Here is a 19,496-nt window from a genome sequence, read left to right as displayed (position 1 = left end):
AGTCATTTAAGATGTACAGTAAGGGAGGTATGTAACGTAAACCATTCATTTAAAAAAAGCAAAAAAAAACAAAACTAATCTGTCAACATAAAATTGTCAAGTGAAATAAACAGTGATGGAACATCAAGTATCTTAAAAGAGACCTGAGAGATTGATAATGACCACAGAGGACTTCTAGTAATGTCTTGCTGGGGTATGCAGTCTAGAAAAGTTATTTTACAGTCAGAGGAATTACCAGCACTCACTCAATATCCTTCAGGTGCTTGTATTAAACTGGAATGGAACAGCTTAGCAACCAGAACGTTTCAGCACAAACCTTTCTTCAGCGTTGTAAATAAACACACAACAACTTCGTTAAATATTCTGATTAACTGCCGATTAATCACAAGAGCGTTCTGCCTGTGTGTAGCTCCGTGCAACAAATGGCACCATTCCCACTGTGGGGCTCATACTGTACATACAGTAAATGGGATTGGTCTGCTATTGAAAAATAGCAGATCTACAAGCTCATAGTGCGCCACCGAGTGGCGCGCTACGAGCTTGTAGGTCTGCCATTTTCTTTAAATCGTAAAAATGTGGCGCAAATCTTTGAAAGTTTGAATATATATTCTTTCAAAGTGAACGTTTTACATCAATTTACTAAAAAATATAAAGATAGCCAAACATAAGCTAATGTATACTATGGTCTGTAGAGCTGAGGTGGGCAACTGTCTGAGATTAACCATAGCTATATAGCCATACCATACCTTGAGTTTTCTGTCGAGTGCGGAGCAATTTAAATGAAAATATTCAATCACATTACCAAAACATTTGCTGTTTAATCACACTTAGACTCGCTGCCTGGTTTGAACGTGAACCCAACAGATCATTATCAGGAGCAGCACGGGCCACACACAAAGCCCAGGCATTACATCATTCACCTACATTATCCCATTCTGATCAGATTAAAAAAATGTCTGTTTGAAAATGACAGTTTTCTGAAAAGCTATGTTTCCATGTCAGTCGTTCTTCGATTTTTCAAAAATAGCAGACCTACAAAGCTCGTAGCGCGCCACTCGGTGGCGCGCTATGAGCTTGTAGATCTGCTATTTTTCAATAGCTAAAGCACAACATAATGCCAACACCAAAACGGGTTCCCGCCCCAAAATGGGTTAATATTCACTGTGCAGGAAAAATGGCAAATGAAGGACATGATGATGTTACCATGCGTTTTCTTCTCACATGAAGACTTTCAAGGCAGACTACTGATCACCACCAGTGACAGAATTGCAGGCAGTAGCTATCAAGTTAAATTAATGGACCGGCAGCCGGTTCCCACTTTTGTTTTGTTGCCTACAGACGAGACGGCAACAGATGTTTAATTTGCTACGACCGTTTTTTTTCTCTTTTCATTCGATATGCATAGCACTTTTCTTTCCAGCTCGTCAAGACACCTAGGGCTAGTATATATTTTTTTATATTTATTATCGACCTAGTCTATGCTCGTATTAATGTCATTATCGTCCTATGATTCTAAACATTGGTGGTTTTCACTGTCTTGGCAATGGTAGATCTCGCAGATCTTGTGTCCAAAAAGGTTGCCCAAACCTGTTGTAGAGGCTGGCAAAGCAATGTATAGGTAGAAAACCTTGATTACTGCGGAGTGTGTTTTTTGGGTAAAAGCATCCAATCTGAGTGACAAATTATTATACATGTGAAAAGTTAGCTTTTTCCATAAAATAATCCACCAAATGGCTATTTCCATTCATAGTGACTTCTCATTCCTTTGATTAACCACCCAGCAAAACTGTCCCTGAGATAACACTATAACATTCTAGCCATCCCCTCCAATACTATATGGACCACTGTACTGTACTGTACTGTACTGTACCGGGTTATGTTTCCCATGTCAGAGCCAGCTCCTCTTCCCCACCATCACATTTTCCTGGCTCCAGTCGAACCTATCGTCTCACCATGAGAAACATCCTCATGTGTTCTTCAAATACCTTTGACAGACCCCGACCTCAAGCTCAGGCAGCTGTGTCAAGACTGTTTCCTTAAACAATTTACACAAGGTGATTATCCCCCCCACCACCAACCTTCTCCATGCTGGGTTTGAACCACAGACGGAGGGAGTGGGCTTCACAGACGGTATAACACCACAGCCCAACAGGGGAACTCAACCCTCTGGACGACAACACCAGAATTATTATAGTAAAATAAGGTAAAGAGGTTCTAAACTGCACTGGTGCCCACACTTTGTTGTCTTGACAGCCACTTTCAAAATGACCAGTTCAACAAGATCTATTGACCAAACTAATTATAATCCCTTTTGCTAAATTTTAGCTTAAATAAGTTACATAAAATTAAATTGGAAATGGGATATAGAATTGGTAGGATTTCTTGTATGCAACATTGTAACGCTACTGACGTATGTGTGCAACACTGCTACTGACGTTTGTGTGCAACCCTGCTACTGACGTTTGTGTGCAACCCTGCTACTGACGTTTGTGTGCAACCCTCTTGAAAACAAAGTATTGCATTATATATGTATTATATATATATATATATATATATATATTTTTTTTAGGGACATGTCATGTGGTCTACCAGCACAGCCTATGTGATCTACTGGTGGATCACGATCTACCTTTAGGGCACCCCTGTTCTAAAGTTTGTGTTGTTGTGCAATGTGTGTGTGTTGTTTGTTAAGTCCTGAAGTGAACAGTGAACTTAATGGATTCTGAATGAAATCCCCCAAAGAGAGACTGAAAAGCACAAGGCAAACAAAAGGCTGCTCATTAGTTTGCCCTTGAACACACACACACACACACACACTGCAATCAGTTATGGGTCTCACTCACTCTCTCACACACACTCGTGCGGACACACACACACACACACACACACACACACACACCGGAGTGGCTAAAGCTAATGCTGCAGTCAAGTCACGCTACGTTGAGACAAAAACAATCCAAGCAGGCAGCAATGATGATATCTTCATTTCAATTGAATGAAAAAAACACCAAGATCCAAACTAGTCACATCCACGGACAGGACGGGTAAAGGAATGCGACAAGACATGGGGGGGAAAATGTGGAAAGACGACACGGATGAGATTTCCTCTCCACGACAAGTGATGTAAAAGGTTAATCCTTACCTAAATTACTACAACATGTGCAATGTTACAGTTATTGTGAATTTCCAACTGCATAGAGCCTCGTAAGGCAGGGTGAGGTAAGCTTTAAGAATGATATTGGCCATGTTATCTGCTGGTTCTGTAGTGAAAGGTGGCGATAAGACCCACATTGCCTGGGCATGACTGCCGAGCTCCGTCTGGAGAGATTAAGGGTCTTTTGAAATGTCCCAGAAAGGTTTGCTTTGACTGAAACGGTCACTGATACTGTAGGTGTTAAACCAACCCCCCAATAAAAAAGACATGCTTCTTATACAGAGTCAACACCACAAATCTCTATCCATGGCTTCCCTCTGCCACAAGTCAGCCAAGATGTCAACCACTGTGCCAAGTCTTCCAGAAAGTAAGATTAACTGTAAATTATGTCCTTATGTTAATGAAAATGTGCATTGATCTCACGGAATATTGTAAATGAGTGCGATTACCTGCTTTTACTAGTTGTTTCGTTTATTTGCACAGCAATATTGGAAAAGTTGATTCAAAACAAATTATCTATTAGAAATTTAAACCAATCCCCCAATTAAAAAAAGACATGCTTCTTATACAGAGTCAACACCACAAATCTCTATCCATGGCTTCCCTCTGCCACAAGTCAGCCAAGATGTCAACCACTGTGCCAAGTCTTCCAGAAAGTAAGATTAACGGTAAATGACATCTTATGTTAATGAAAGTGTGCATTGATCTCACGGAATAATGTAAATGAGTGTGATTACCTGCTTTTACTAGTTGTTTTATTTTATTTGCACAGCAATATTGGAAAAAGTTGATTCAAAACAAATTATCTAGTAGAAATTTAAGGGGGAAAACCCAAGGGCACTCCAACAACATCATAATTGATAAGATAAAGTATTCCAGAACTGTGACTGCACAGTTAATAAGTCTGGAGGTCAAAACTAACCACATTTGCAAGTTATTTTGACTCGGTTAACATCCATGTAATACCATCCAACCTCCAACAAAAACAAACAGGGGTTCAAAACTGGGAGGGATTTCGCGTAACCCTTCATCTGAATGCAATAAAACACTGAATTAAGCTCATTGGAGGTCTGTTACAGAGTCCATAACACAAAGGGCGTGACGATAAAGCCCAAAGGGTTTTACACACACACAAATAACTCACTATAAGCCTCCGGGGAGAGTCTCATGATACATACAGTCCTTTACGTTAATAATGCTGCGGAGCATTCCCTTCCCTTCCCGGAGCCTAAATCTCCAACCCGTCCGTTTGGGTTTAACCCATTCTGACCCGAGATCAGATTCAAAAAATGTCTTCTACATCCTGACAGTTTTCCATTCTGGCCTGAGATCAGATTCTAAAAATTTCTTCTATGTCAGTCGCTCTTCGATTTTTCAAAAATAGCAGACCTACAAGCTCGTAGCGCGCCACTCGGTGGCGCGCTATGAGCTTGTAGATCTGCTATTTTTCATAGCTAAAGCATAACATAATGCGAACACCAAAAGGGGTTCCCGATCAAAATGGGTTAACATCTCATCTAACAGTAGGACTTTATCCGAGCGCAAATGGCAATCAGAGGGAGAATATTTTCTATTTGACACAAAGGGGCAACGATAGAAGATGCTATTCTGGTGTTCGGATGACCTCTGCAAATCTTTTTTTTTAATTAAGACTATAACTATATCTGAAGTACAGAGTGTGACAGACCAGTTGGTAAAACACAGGCTTTACAAAAATCCATGCCTACTTTGCCTTACGATATTACTTTGCTTGAAAAGTCACTGAAGAAATAGGATATAAAGCCTTCAATTTAAAAAGTAGATATCATGTAGTCAAAGCCGACACAGACAAAGACAATTCCAAACACTACCGTATCAAATCAATATCTTCAAAAGTATTTTTTAATATATCATTTTTTATACCGTGTGCCTCCTGGACACCAAGAGCAGAATCGTGGAAACAGTGGAGAGACGTTTTCTTTTCTTTCTTAATCCTACTGCATTTGTCTCCTAAGCCTGTTTGCAAATGATGTCTGGGAAGCAACACACACGTACAATTAAGTGGAAGGAACAGGGGGTACAGAAAACCTAAATAAATTATAGATTCATTTTACCACCTGAAAATGTGATAGAGGCTAATTATTAATGTTATGTACAACCACCACGGCAGCAGATTTAATTAGCGTGCTTCCGGTCCATTTCAAACATGCCATGGTGCAGAGTACCTGGATAATGTTGTCTCCAACAAGCAGGGGCGTGACATGGGTTCACTCTCTAAGAACCAACCAGGATTATTATAGGCAATAAACTAGTAAATGCACATAAAACATACATTAACCCATTTTGACCTGAGATCAGATTCTAAAAATGTCTTCTACATCCTGACAGTTTTCTGAAAAAGCTGTTTCTATGTCAGTCGTTCTTTGATTTTTCAAAAATAGCTAAAGCATAACATAATGCTAACACCAAAAGGGGTTCCCGCCCAAAATGGGTTAAAACTAACTGAAGTTTAAACCAAGAAATTAATTTTAAAAAAAATGAAATATAAAAACGAATTAAAAATGCGAAACTATAATAACCTTGGAATGTAAAAAAAAAAGTACTGAACTTAAAAAAATATATATACAAAAAAACAAAACTTTCATGTCTGAGAAAATGTGAGGAAATAAGGTTTGGAAATTCAGAGTCAGCAAGTATACATGGAATAATGACTCGGGTGTTGTATTCGAGTAGTGTTGCACGACACCAGTTCAGTTCAGAGGTGCTCAGATGTGGGCAGAGTGCTAGCAGATGTCAGCAAAGTGCAGTGCACCCTCACCACGGGGCTCCACCGTCGCGTGCGTCAAAAAACGAACCGGGGCAATTTGAATGCAGTCACGCAACGCAAGTTACGCAACACAACGCGGGCAGTGGAGCCACTCTTCATTGATTAACCCATTCTGACCCGAGATCAGATTCTAACGCACAGAAGAATGGTGGTTCTTTAACGCATTTTGACCTGAGATCAGATTCTAAAAATGTCTTAAATCCTGACAGTTAAAAAAAATAGCAGACCTACAAGCTCGTAGCGCGCCACTCGGTGGCGCGATATGAGCCCCGGTGTTAGCCTCTCCGATGCATCTTGGGGAAGGGGACAGGACGTGGGCGGGGGGGCGGGACACCTCTGACCCTTCCTCTAATTAAAAGTTCATCAGTCCAAGTTAGCTTGATGGTTGGCCCAGACGCCAGCAAATCAAGAGCTGAATCGAGTGGTCCATCCATCAATCAGGTATTTGAGAACACTAGACAAGACTCGAGATGCTTCTGGTTCAACCCGTCTATCAGGCTGTGGAAAAAAAGGGAATCCATAAAATAACTCCTCACATAAATAATGCCATCTTTGACCCCTCTAACCTGGACGTATATATGGGGTAAAATGCTCAGCGAGTACTGGCAGATTTGTGACACCAGAATGTACCGTTGAGCCTTTCCGATGGTGGCCACGGCCGCTGGCCCTGAGTTTAACCCATTCTGACCTGAGATCAGATTCATACGAGGTTTCCACTGGACACACACTGGTCTGATGAACCCATTCTGACCTGAGATCAGATTCTAAAAATGTCAGTCGTTCTTCGATTTTTCAAAAATAGCAGACCTACAAGCTCGTAGCGCGCCACTCGGTGGCGCGCTATGAGCTTGTAGATCTGCTATTTTTCAATAGCTAAAGCATAACATGATGCTAACACCAAAACGGGTTCCCGTTCAGAATGGGTTAATGAAACACCCGTCACGAGGTCCTCATCTTTGAGACCACTAGAACGTAACTTCTCTCTCGCACCGCTCCTCCGACATCTTTACAACCCCAACATGAAAGAAAGTGTAACGTTTTCAACGTAAAGAAAATAACAGGGGTACACAATATGGTGCACGAAGGGTTGACGCTAATTAATAACTCCTTCACTATGAGCCCTCCGAAAGGAAGCCACTCATCTTCAGCTCAGGATACAGTACGCTCCAACACCACTATTACCCCGTTTTATGGCTTTCATAGGTTTTTAAAACACCATACAATGAGGGAGCACAGCAGATCATAGAATACACTAATTATGGCAGTCATAAGTGCAAAAGAATAAACATAAAAATGTATCAGATTTCAAACACGACTGTTGTCCAACGCAAACTGGATTTTGACCTTTTTCTCAGATGGAGAAATGCAAGCAGAAAGGTGACAGTGAGCTTTTTCTAGCACCTAACTACAGAGCACCCCCCCCCCCCATGCACTGAAACACACACACACACACAGTCCCCCCAATTGGCTCTTCTGGGGGAGAGGTAGAACAGAAAGTGACAAATATAAACAGTGGGACGGCTGTGTTGAAGGAAATTACCTCCCAGAACTACTGGCGTATGGCCAACACGGAGACATTCATCTGTTTTCTCCTGAGCATAGACTCGTGCAAGACGAGGGGAGGGAGAGAGAGGGAGAGGGGGGGGGACGGAGTGGAGCCAGTGAGAGAGAGAGAGAGCAAGAGAGAGAGAGAGATGATCAGAGATGGTGAAGGAGAGAGAGGCAGGGAGCAGGAATGGGAGAGACAGAACATGTGAAACTTTTTAAACCTGTGATCACAGTAGCCGGTGCGAATTAAGACTGGGATTTCTTCCAACAGGAGGGAACAAAAGGAACTTCCACATCATGGATGGCTAAATAATACCTCACTGGGACCGCATTGAGCTTTTTCCTCCTCTCAGGGAGGGCGTTTCTGTGACATGCTCGAATTTGGGCAAGGTGTACAATATTTTGAACCATGAAAAAAAGAACGAAAGATAACAGAGTTTGAGGATTTAAGCACATTTGGGGGTGCACGGTTCTCTTAAACGCAACTTTGCCTTAATTTGGATGCAAGGATGCAGCGGCTCTGATAGCCGTTATACCGTTGAGGAGCGAAGGAGGAAGGCACAAACTTTAAAAAAGGTAAGAAACCGGCGCTGTCCCTGACTTACTGTAAAAACTAACATTTTATGACATACAATACAACAAAGCAAAATACAAATACCATATTTTTAAATTATTTTAAATAAATGAATCGTTCCCACCTCCCACTATTTAAAAGTAAAAAATATATATATATATATATTTAATTTACAGTACTTCTACACTCAATATGTTTATGCACAAATCTAGAATGTAAATCAATACAGCAATGTACAGAACAGCTAGCAAGCTGTGATTACAGCTAATCGCCACTTCCTTTGTTAATTACCTTCCCTGTGGTCTGGAACCCAATAATGACCGTACAGGAAAGTCCTTTGTCATTTGCTATAATCAATGTCACTCACCATTATAGGACATCACACTCAGAGAACAGGGGATAACACTGTTTCACTATGGTTTCTTTAACAGAACTGTTTCAACACTGGAGTGTAAAAGTAATCTGATGAGCATAAGACTGGAACTGCCTGGATGTGTGAAGAACACAGACTCCTGGCCGACAAATCTCTCTTCGCCGTGGAATCAGAGTTTGGATTATTGCCTGGTACCAGGGAAAGCCCTACTTATCCTGGGGGTCATCTTTTAAAAGCCGTGGATCTTTAAAACTACCAACCAAAGTCAGCCCGCTTCGATTCACCAGGGATTTGCCACCCTGTGCATCGGCCCTGTGCTGTCCCTGCCCCGTGCTCCTGCCCGCGGGACCCAGTGACCATGCTGACCACGTCTCTGGAGCCAGTCAGAGCAGAGACCCGTCCTCCTCCTCCCCCTGTGCAGCAGCATGCCCCAGCCAGTGGCGGTCGTCCCACTGGCGCCCAACTGCTCGGAGGGACCCGCGGAGGGGGCTGGGATGATGCAGCTGCAGTGGGCAGCCCTCCTCATCATCATGGTCATCGTCCCGACCATCGGAGGCAACATCCTGGTCATCCTCGCCGTGTCACTGGAGAGGAGGCTGCAGAACGCCACCAACTACTTCCTGATGTCTCTGGCCGTGGCAGACCTCCTGGTTGGACTCCTGGTGATGCCTGTGGCCCTGATCACTGTCCTCTATAGTAAGTCACCATGACCTCCTGGTGATGCCCTGATCACTGTCCTCTATAGTAGGTCACCATGACCTCCCGGTGATGCCCTGATCACGGTCCTCTATAGTAAGTCACCATGACCTCCTGGTGATGCCCTGATCACTGTCCTCTATAGTAGGTCACCATGACCTCCTGGTGATGCCCTGATCACTGTCCTCTATAGTAAGTCACCATGACCTCCTGGTGATGCCCTGATCACTGTCCTCTATAGTAAGTCACCATGGAGGACAGGCCACCGTCCATGGACGTAAAACATGGTCACCACAACTCACCATAACACCATAAGCTACTATAGTTCACCATCAATCACTATATTCACCTCTTGGTGTATTGGTGATTATGAGGCACGCAGGAATAATTAATGTTTAGGGCCACAAAAATGCATTTTAAAAAGAGTAAGCTACTTACTGCTATTAATATGACTAGTAAGTCAATCTGTGCACCTTCTCTCCCAATGTAGATTATAGCTGCCATGAAAAAAGACATAACAAATGCCTTAGTGAGCCGTGGACAGGAAAGCAAAAATGCTTAACGTGTTCATTTTGAACTAGGATAGACTCGTTAATTTCATTGTTCAGCAGCCCGTCTAATGCAAAGCAATGCAATGCAAGCAAAACAGGCTTGCAGATTCAGGTTCGAGAAAAAAAATCTAAAATCAGACAAAACTGGATGCGACTGCTTTCGTTCTCTAAACTAATTACAGCAGATTAATAATAACGAGATAGTGCACCATAAACAGACTACTTCCTCTGGCAGTTTGATTATGGCATTATATAGGGACATAGCTAGACTCAACTGGCATCAGGACAGAACTAGACCCAACTGGCATCAGGACAGAACTACACCCAACTGGCATCAGGTTCAGGACAGGACAGCCCTTCAGTCTTGTTCAGTGCGAAAGCCCCAAACCCAAACCTGAGCTGTGCCGAGGGGGGGGGGGGGGCAACTAAAAACACTTTATTTCGATTCCAAGTGTTATTGGTGGGCAAATGCGGCTGTGTAAGAACTGGCCATTAGTGTTCCCTCTGTTGACGTGAAAAATAAGGTCACCTGCTTTTACACTGAAGCCTGAAGTCTGACAGATTACGGTTCATTAATTCCGTGAGGGAATGGACTTAAATGCCCCCAAGAAAAAACTACACTGATCCTCTCTCCCAATGTGTGGAAGGAAGGAACACAAGATCCAGCCACGCTTCTTAAGAAAACTGCACAAACCAGTTGCATAAGAACCTTAACCCATTTTGGACTGAGGTCAATAAAAAAAAAGGCTTCAAAATCTTAACGTTTTTCTGAAAAACCCATGTTTCTATGGCAGTGGTGCTCAACCATTTTACCCAAGGAAAATGTCAAGGACCCCCATAATTATCTCTATTGGGCCACGGACCCTCATCTCAAAATATGTAGTTCCAGGGACCCCCCCCCCCCCCCCAATAGCAAATATTTTAGTTAAAAATGTTCGCTCCTACAAGCTCGTACTGCTCGTACTGTAGATCTGCTATTTTTCAATAGCTAAAGCTATTTTTCCGCCCAAAATGGGTTAAGGCAGGCACACAGGGGGAAATTGCACATGGTGTAAATTACCAATGGAAGGCTGGAAGGATGCAGTTACTGTACACTGAATTTAATTCACTCTGTCAGAGTTACATTCAGCAAGACTAAAGAATAACTAAATAAAGAGTTAACTGTCAAAGTAGATGACAGCACTAGCGATGCTGTAAAATTATTTCTTGTCCCATTTTACAGACGTTTAGTATGGATCCTGCTCACCGTCTCAGTCTCATTTTGGAAATAAATCTCTTCAAAAAAGGAACATTCTTGTTTTGTTTTAGACTGAGCAGCAGCAGCCACTACTTGCCTCCTTTGTCTGTAGTGTATACAGTACAACAGCACCACAGCAAGAGTAGTGAGAAACATCATGAAGTGAACATAAACACACACACACACACACACACACACACACACACACACACACACACACACACACAGAGTTGAGTACCTCACACTGAGGCTGTAGAGTCACTCCACATGGCCGACCACATCAAGCTCTGTGTACAAACAGCAGTATATGCACTGAAGCAGACAGAAAGAGGGCCATACGTTCAGAAGACCAGCTGCAATTCACTTTTATCAGAGCCTCAAAGTCGGCACCCTTAAGTTAACCCATGCTGACCTGAGATCAGATTCTAAAAATGTCTTCTACAACCTGACAGTTTTCGGGAAAAGCTATGTTTCTATGTCAGTGGTTCTTCGATTTTTCAAAAAATAGCAGACCTACAAGCTATTTTTCAATAGCTAAAGCATAACATAATGCTAAAAACACCAAAAGGGGTCCCCGGCGCCCAAAATGGGTTAAAGTTCAGGAAACACCAACATCAGCAACAGCGATATCAGCCTGGCTGGAAAAAAAACCATGTACTAAAGCTAAATGCACAAGACTGAAGACGAAGTTGGAGCTTTCAATATTCATGAATAAAAAAGGAGTTACATTACAAGTTGTGAGCCACTCTGGGTTTTTCATTTTGTCCCACATCTGCTCAACAGATGAATTCAAAGCTTATAGGCAACACCTTGAACATTTTAAATGGTTCCACTGTTTAAAAGGTGGGTTTTTCTGTCTAGCAGTATAACGTGTAACAACAACGTAAATCAAAGAAACTGCGTGTTGAAAAGAATTTGGGTGTTAAGGAGCATTTACACCCACACCTCAGCGGAGAACGCTATAATGTATAATAAAAAAAGAAATGCAGTGGGGGGGGGGGGGGGGGGGAGTGTGTGTTCAATCAAGAACCATTACACCCATGCCCAGCGGAGTGGGTTTATTTCAATCGCCAGTATCCGTCTCGTCGGATACCCCCCCCCCCCCCCTTCCCTCAACAGTGAAAGGTCACAGCACACTATTAAATGCCCTATGCTTATACATGGCACGAGTGTAGCATCTCTTCAGAGTGCATTTCCAGTCTGGAAAGATTGGAAAGCAGCACTACTTTAGTCTACTAAGTGTTTATACTGAGAACTATGTCAAATAAATAAGTTTTGATGCATTTGACAATTGGTTCTAGATTTATACAGTGATGTTAATTTGTCCACCAAGTAAGTGTTTATGTTTAAGGACCAGGTCAAATAAATTGTTTTGATGCATTTAAGGCTTGGCAGTTGGCGCATCTACCGTAAGCACATAACATAGCAGTGAGGTAACATTTTCTGTACCACCTAATCCAAGGTTAGCTTAACCCTTAAAATAAAATAAAAACAAAACATGTTTCTATGTCAGTGGTGCTCAACCTTTTTCATGTCAAGGACCCCCAGAATTATCTCTATTGGTCCACGGACCCCCATCTCAAAATATGTAGTTCCAGGGACCACTCAGAAGCCAATATTTTAGTTAAAAAATGTTCGCTCTGAAATATATATTCAAAGATTTGTGCCACATTTTCACGACTTTTGAAAAATAGCAGACCTACAAGCTCGTAGCGCGCCACTCGGTGGCACGCTATGAACTTGTAGATCTGCTATTTTTCAATAGCTAAATTATAACATAATGTTCCGCCATTGCCAGGGCCTTGAACCAACAGGTGGAGAATAAAACATCGTCGGGTCTGTTCCGCTAATGAAATCAGCCCCATCCTTTACAGACTGCTTCCGTTTTAAGTGCCAACTTAGCACCATGTTCAGACCTCAAATCCTCAAACTGGAGAATAACAATTTAGCGTTTTTATCCGTCTAATCTTCCCAGAGATGGGAGCTGCAGGCTTGTGAATTCTTACCGCAGCAGCTATCATCAATGTTCCATTTTAAAAAAGGACGGAGGAAAAAATCAAATACCATTTTCGGGACATGAGGGCATGCCCCGAAAAACAGATTGAATCAATTATTTGGGGAAACGGAGCCAAAAAACAACAGTAAAGGGGTGCTCGATGGCATATTAGTAAAAAAAGCTATTCAGTATTTGACAGAAATCAGTGGCCCTTGGTGGAACATGAATACGCTGGAACAAGGAATTTTCTCAAGTAGTAGTAACAAAATAAACAAATAACTGCAAAAAAAAATATTAAAACATCCAAAAGATAAGGTTTTAAGTTCAAACCAGTATGCTGCTATAAATTGTTTGTCTGATACTATATGCAGAAACTGTATAGACAGTCATAGCTGTCTAGATACGGTATAATAATTACACCCTTGAACAATACAACATATTTGTACTCAAATGCTTAAGTTTGTTTCTTACAACAACAAAACTAGACAAAAAAAATACAACTACCATTTATGTTGTTCTTTGAATAATGTTTTCCACATTTATATCTAAAGATGAATCATTCCTCCACAGAGCAACAATAAAATAGCAATATGAGATCCTTCCATATTAAAACTAATTCACCTTGACAAGCCCAGTGCCATTGCCCATTACAAGTAGCACTTAGGAAAAACACATAACACAACAGAATATTATGTAATTATGTCAGACAATGGAGTCTTTTGCAACGTTAATGGGTCAGGACACGAGCCAGTCCAATTACTTGCCAATTTCATGCCTGGAACCCAAAATAAACACTTCTGTCGACTCGAGCATGGTCTTCTGCACATCTACATAAAGAGCTTTTAAGCTCCATAAACAGTCATCAGAGAACAATTCTTTTCTTCCAGTATCCCATTCCTCACTGAGATAAACAAACACCAATCTTTACATGAGTGTTACTTCCATGCTGTGGACACCGGGGCACATCCTCCATAACTGGTAATGCGCGCAAAGGAATTTCAGCTCAGAGAGAAAATGGGGTATACTGAGGACATTAAGTGCATCAAAGTTAAATCAGAAATGGACCGTCCGGCCGCTCCAAGAGATTTAAAATAAATAAAAATTATTTCACATGTGCTTTAAAGACTGGATTGTTATTGTCATATAATCCCCCCTCTTCTCTTATCCTTTTCTCAGATTCTGGGTGGCCTCTTCCAGAGTTCCTCTGCCCTATCTGGCTCTTCCTGGATGTGCTGTTCTCCACGGCGTCCATCATGCATCTTTGTGCCATCTCACTGGACCGCTACATCGCCATCAAGAAGCCCATCCAGCACAGCCAGTATAAATCCAGGGCCAAAGCCTTGGCAAAGTGTGCCCTGGTGTGGATCATATCCATAGGTGAGCATGGCCCATCTTTCAAAACTAAAGCAAATCCTTGCTAGCCAGGCCAGCCACAACATGTCTCCTTCGCCCCTTCAAGTTCACAGGTGGCCAGTTTGATAACATTTCCTTGTGTGAGGGACAGTCTGTTTGATTACTTGACATATGAGCCACAGCAGACCTGGTTTCTAGAGTAAAAGCCGGACGCAATAAAAAGTAGGTGCTATATACACACACAGTGCCGGCTTCCAATGGTTAACACACCAGAACATTCACAGAGATGTCAATGAAGCAAGTCCTGTGGGACAGCTTGTAGGAACAACTCTGCTTCAGAAAATCACAGGACAGGACATATTTTAGTCCCACCATCATATTACATCAAAGTGTCTCTAATGTAAATAGCCCATGATAAAAGTCACGCCACCAACAGCTGACTGATGTTAACTTTTGACCCAAATATAAAAAATATTTAATATATTTAATTAGGCTCAAAACTTAGGAATAAGCTCAAGGGTTTAGATAATGGTTCCAAAAGAAAATAAATAGAATACAAATTGAAATAATATTTAATAAAAGATTGTAAGCACAGTCATTGGAAGAAAAATAATTGTATGTTTATTTTTTTATTCTTAAATTACTTTTTGATCAATTTTTTCTTTTGAGTTTTTTTTGTCCAACACTACAATATGCTACTCTACATGACTGGCCAGTGAACCCTTGCATAAGCAGACCGTTTTGCTGGTTGAGATCTGTAAAAATCTGCAAACCATATTAGCTTCCCAGTAGGAAATGAATTTAAGAGACTCTTGAGCTTATTAACAGCGCAGAGGCCTCTGGTTCTCTGGCCAGTGAGTTTCATAGATTGTGGTGGTGTGACATTTTGGCTGGATTCACCCTGGCATTAACCCATTCTGACCTGAGATCAGATTCATACGAGGTTTCCACTGGACACACACTGGTCTGATTAACCCATTCTGACCTGAGATCAGATTCTAAAAATGGTCAGTCGTTCTTCGATTTTTCAAAAATAGCAGACCTACAAGCTCGTAGCGCGCCACTCGGTGGCGCGCTATGAGCTTGTAGATCTGCTATTTTTCAATAGCTAAAGCATAACATGATGCTAACACCGAAATGGGTTCCCGTTCAGAATGGGTTAATAGAGAATCATATAGTACTCAGAGCTGTCAGAGGGGGCCCTTTATGCCTGGGATGATTTAACCCATTTAGGCCTGACGTCGAAATTTAAATTTAAAATTTAAAATCTTTTTTTCTGAAAAACCCTCATGTTTCTATATCAGTGGTTCTCAATATTTCATGTCAAGGACCCCAGATATAATGTACTATGCCGCCGACCCCCATCTGAAAATATGTTGTTCCAGGGAGGGACCTTCCAGAAGCAAAGATTCGACTTAAAAACTGAAACACTGAAAGAATATATATTCAAAGATTTAAGGCACATTTTCAAAAATAGCAGACCTACAAGCTCGTAGCGCGCCACACAGTGCCGCGCTGCAAGCTTGTAGTTCTGCTATTTTTCAATAGCTAAAGCATAACATAATGCTTAAAACACCAAAAAGGGTTCCCACCCAAAATGGGTTAAACTTGACTTCAGTGGTGGAAAGTAACAAAGTACAATTGAGGTATTTTTACTTTCCAGTTCTCTTTTTTCCTCTACTCAACTACATGTCAGAGGCAAATATTATACTTTTACTCCACTATAATTTAAAAGTTCTAGTTACTTTTGTAGTTACTTTGTAGATTTCGATTATCATCACAAAACATGCATTATCCACTTTAGCCTTATACAGGTATTGTACTTTTACTTGGCTATTTGCCAATCTACAAGCTCACAACGGGTTGCATTGCGAGCTTGTAGATCTGCTATTTTCAAAGGATTTGCATACATATTGAACTTGTGTAATAGGACAGTCTGCATAACTTTTACTTTTGGTACTTTAGGTATATTTTGATGTCATACTTTTGTTACTTGTAACTGAGTATTACTAGACTGTGGTATTGATCCTTTTACAGGAACCCCTTTGTGTTTTAAGCATTGTTATACTTTAGCTATTGATAAATAGCAGATTTACAAGCGCATAGCGTGAGTGCCGCGCTATGAGCTTGTAGATCCATTTTTGAAAAATCGTGAAAATGTGGCACAAATCTTTGAATCTTTCAGAAGGAACGTTCCAAATACATATAATTTTTGGGGTCCTTGACATGAAGTAGTTTGAGATTACCACTGATATAGAAACATTGTTTTTTTTTAGAATCTGATCTCAGGTCTAAATGGGTTAAGTAAAAATTGTCAGTACTTTTTCCACCACTGCTCGGCTCTGAGCAAAACCAGATGATTGGATGGAGTGGCGGGGAGGGAGCAAAGCACTTAGGATGAAGAGTCCTTATTCTGCACATTGATCAGTGACAGAAGATCAAAGCAGGTCATGGATAATCAGTTGTGTGTTTGGATTAATTCTGCAAACCAAATTATTTCTCATCTCAGTCTTATTATGACAAAAGTTTGAAATATTTATTCAATTACGGAGTCGGGTCACCTAAATTGAAATGCCAAATATGGACACTTTTGTTTGAGCGATGAAAGACAAAAACACTAAGGAGTGATGAGCCAATAAGGAAACTGGGAATTGACACCATATAAATCTAGCCAAAGCCAACGGAGCCACTATCTTTTTCAATTGAATGAAAATTAAAAAAAATTAAATATCTACTTATCTAGCCATGTTATTTGGCAATACTAATACTTTTCCACTTTCTCATATTCAGGTATAGCACTTCCCATTCCCATCAAGGGGCTGAAGAACTACCATCTGCCCAACAACGTCACCTTCAACAGCAACCACACCTGCCTGCTGAGAACCGACAGCTTCCGGGAGTTCATCATGTTTGGCTCCATGGCGGCATTCTTCATCCCTTTGACCATCATGATGGTCATCTATCTGCTGACCATTCAGGTGCTGCGCAAAAAGGTCTACTTGCTTAAGTCAAGGGTGACACAACGCTTCACTCGACCGTCGGTCTCCACGGTCTTCCAAAGGGATGAGAAACCGGATGAGAAACTGACTCTGCCGGATGGCCGACCCCTCAGATCGCGTGTGAACTCGACCACAATGCAGGCCTTCACGGTGGACGACATGCCTTTTCGGCGGATGTCCACTATAGGCAAAAAGTCCATGCAGAACCTCAGTAATGAACAGCGCGCCTCCAAGGTGCTGGGCATCGTCTTTCTCCTGTTTGTGGTCATGTGGTGCCCCTTCTTCATCACCAACATCACCTCCGTGCTGTGTGCCAGCTGTGACAACGACGTGATCGCTCGTCTAATGGAGATATTTGTATGGGTGGGCTACGTGTCGTCGGGCATCAACCCCCTGGTCTACACCCTGTTCAACAGGACGTTCAGGGAAGCGTTCACTCGCTACATGACCTGTAATTATAGCGGACATGCCAGCGACGGAGAAGAAAGGCGCATGAGGACGCAGCGCGGGGGACGACATCTGACAAAGATCTCCTTCCGCTCCTCCATGGCGGAGAACTCCAAACTGTTCATGAAGCGGGGAATGAAAAACGGAATCGGCGCGGTGAGCTACCAGAGCCCGCTGAGGCGCAGGCAGGCGCCCACACAGTCCTCTAGCAGAGTCGTGTTGGACACACTGCTTCTAACGGAGAACGAGGACTGTAAGCATGAGGAACATGTGAGTTACGTATAGAGCCGACTTAATGCACTCCCTTCGGAAAGACAGTCTGAAACAAATGAGCGACACATGGAAATGTAGTAACATGCCTTGAAAGGAGGTCATACAGGCCATTTTACATTGAGACAATGACGATCCCTTCTGTGCACTAAGAGGAAACACAGTGAGCTCCGAGTCTGAAGGGGAAGCTAAATTAAATGGCAGCGACCACAAGCAGGTTTTCAAACTATAACTGTGACTTGCAGAACATTAATGTAAATAAGCATCAACATTCTGCAGGAGGATACTCGCAATATACTTGAAAATCCCACATGGCTCAGAATGGATTGTCTTTAAGGAGACTGCCAGACAAAAACGCAAGGAATGAAGAGGTATGACCGTCTGGAAACTCTCTCTGTAATGCAATTCTAATCCTGTCACCTTGGGCTATTTGAACCTGCTATGTACTATTTCAGATGTATGCTTACAGTGGGCTGCATAACTAGGGAGGACTCCCATGACCTTTTCAAATCTCTTCTGCAACATTCTTGATGCATCGCACTCTCAAAATGATATTACTCATTGTTACTGCAAGTTGTTTTTTTTCAGGTTTTTTTTTTCCCCAGAAGTTTTTGTATGTGTATTACAGACTTACTGCACGGTTTAGTTTTGGAATGTCAATGATTGGGGTTTTTCAAAAGTGCTACAGCGTTGAAAGAGAAATACTAATATTGCAAGAAATCCAAAGCTTTGCTGAACATGCTCAATAAAATGTACATGCAGAATTTTCAAGTTTTCTGATCACAACTAACTGTTTCACCCCTAGTTTGAGCCCTTTTGCTCCCATTACAATTTAAGCATTTAGCAGACGCTCTTAATCCAGAGCGACATTACGCACCAGACTACTATTTCACATTTATCGAGGCATTATCTTTATGTCTCTTTGAATAACTGGGAATCACTAGGGCAAAGCAGTGCTTCCCAGGAGAGCTGAATAAACACGCCATAAACCACACAAACAGGCAAAGGCTTCTGAGGCTTAATGAAAAAACAATGCGGCTGCAACGATTCAACACAACAGAGCAAGCACATGTCATAATCTATTTAATTAGTGGTAATAAAAATGGGCAAAGCAAACAGACTTAGCCTACAGATACAAATGGGCCAGCAGGGCAGTAGGGCAGTGATGCTATCAGTACGTCTTTATGTATCTTAGCGTTGTAAAGTTATCAATTGCCATCATTATACTATACTGGATAGTAGAGAGCTAAATATGTTACGGCAACAGGGTCTATAAGACGACAGACATGGCAAAAAATATACTAAACAAATGTCTGTTTTGATTAACAGTCTAACCTACTGTAAATATATCGTTGGAATGGGACTCTTCCAGCTGGGAATGAGCCATCCGTTTATGTACGGTGTGTGTGTGTGTGTGTGTGTGTGTGTGTGTATTAGTAGAATCATGTAGGTAGAAGACTTGAAATGCCAACTTATAGGAGAAAAGCATCCT

General features: G+C 41.8%; 2 protein-coding genes across 3 annotated transcripts in view; one reads left to right on the top strand and one right to left on the bottom strand.

The window, feature by feature from the left end:
* Nucleotides 1-19,496, bottom strand: part of psmd1 (proteasome 26S subunit, non-ATPase 1) — a 55,107-nt gene that overhangs the window by 22,398 nt on the left and 13,213 nt on the right. The window lies entirely within an intron of this gene.
* Nucleotides 7,670-18,740, top strand: htr2b (5-hydroxytryptamine (serotonin) receptor 2B, G protein-coupled). 2 transcript variants are annotated; one of them, XM_080770414.1, is made up of 4 exons: nucleotides 7,670-8,084; nucleotides 8,514-9,151; nucleotides 14,112-14,312; nucleotides 17,079-18,740. In XM_080770414.1, exons 2-4 carry the CDS (start codon nucleotides 8,881-8,883, stop codon nucleotides 18,017-18,019), a joined length of 1,413 nt encoding a protein of 470 aa, XP_080626540.1. In that variant the 5' UTR covers nucleotides 7,670-8,084; nucleotides 8,514-8,880; the 3' UTR covers nucleotides 18,020-18,740. The 2 variants fall into 2 exon arrangements, with proteins under 2 accessions (XP_080626540.1, XP_080626541.1); XM_080770415.1 differs by lacking the exon at nucleotides 7,670-8,084 and having other exon boundaries at nucleotides 8,462-9,151.

The sequence above is a fragment of the Protomyctophum bolini genome (genome assembly GCF_963924005.1).
Source record: "Protomyctophum bolini genome assembly, chromosome: 8".
Classification (NCBI taxonomy): Eukaryota; Metazoa; Chordata; class Actinopteri; order Myctophiformes; family Myctophidae; genus Protomyctophum; species Protomyctophum bolini.
This window is presented reverse-complemented; position numbering and strand designations above follow the sequence as displayed.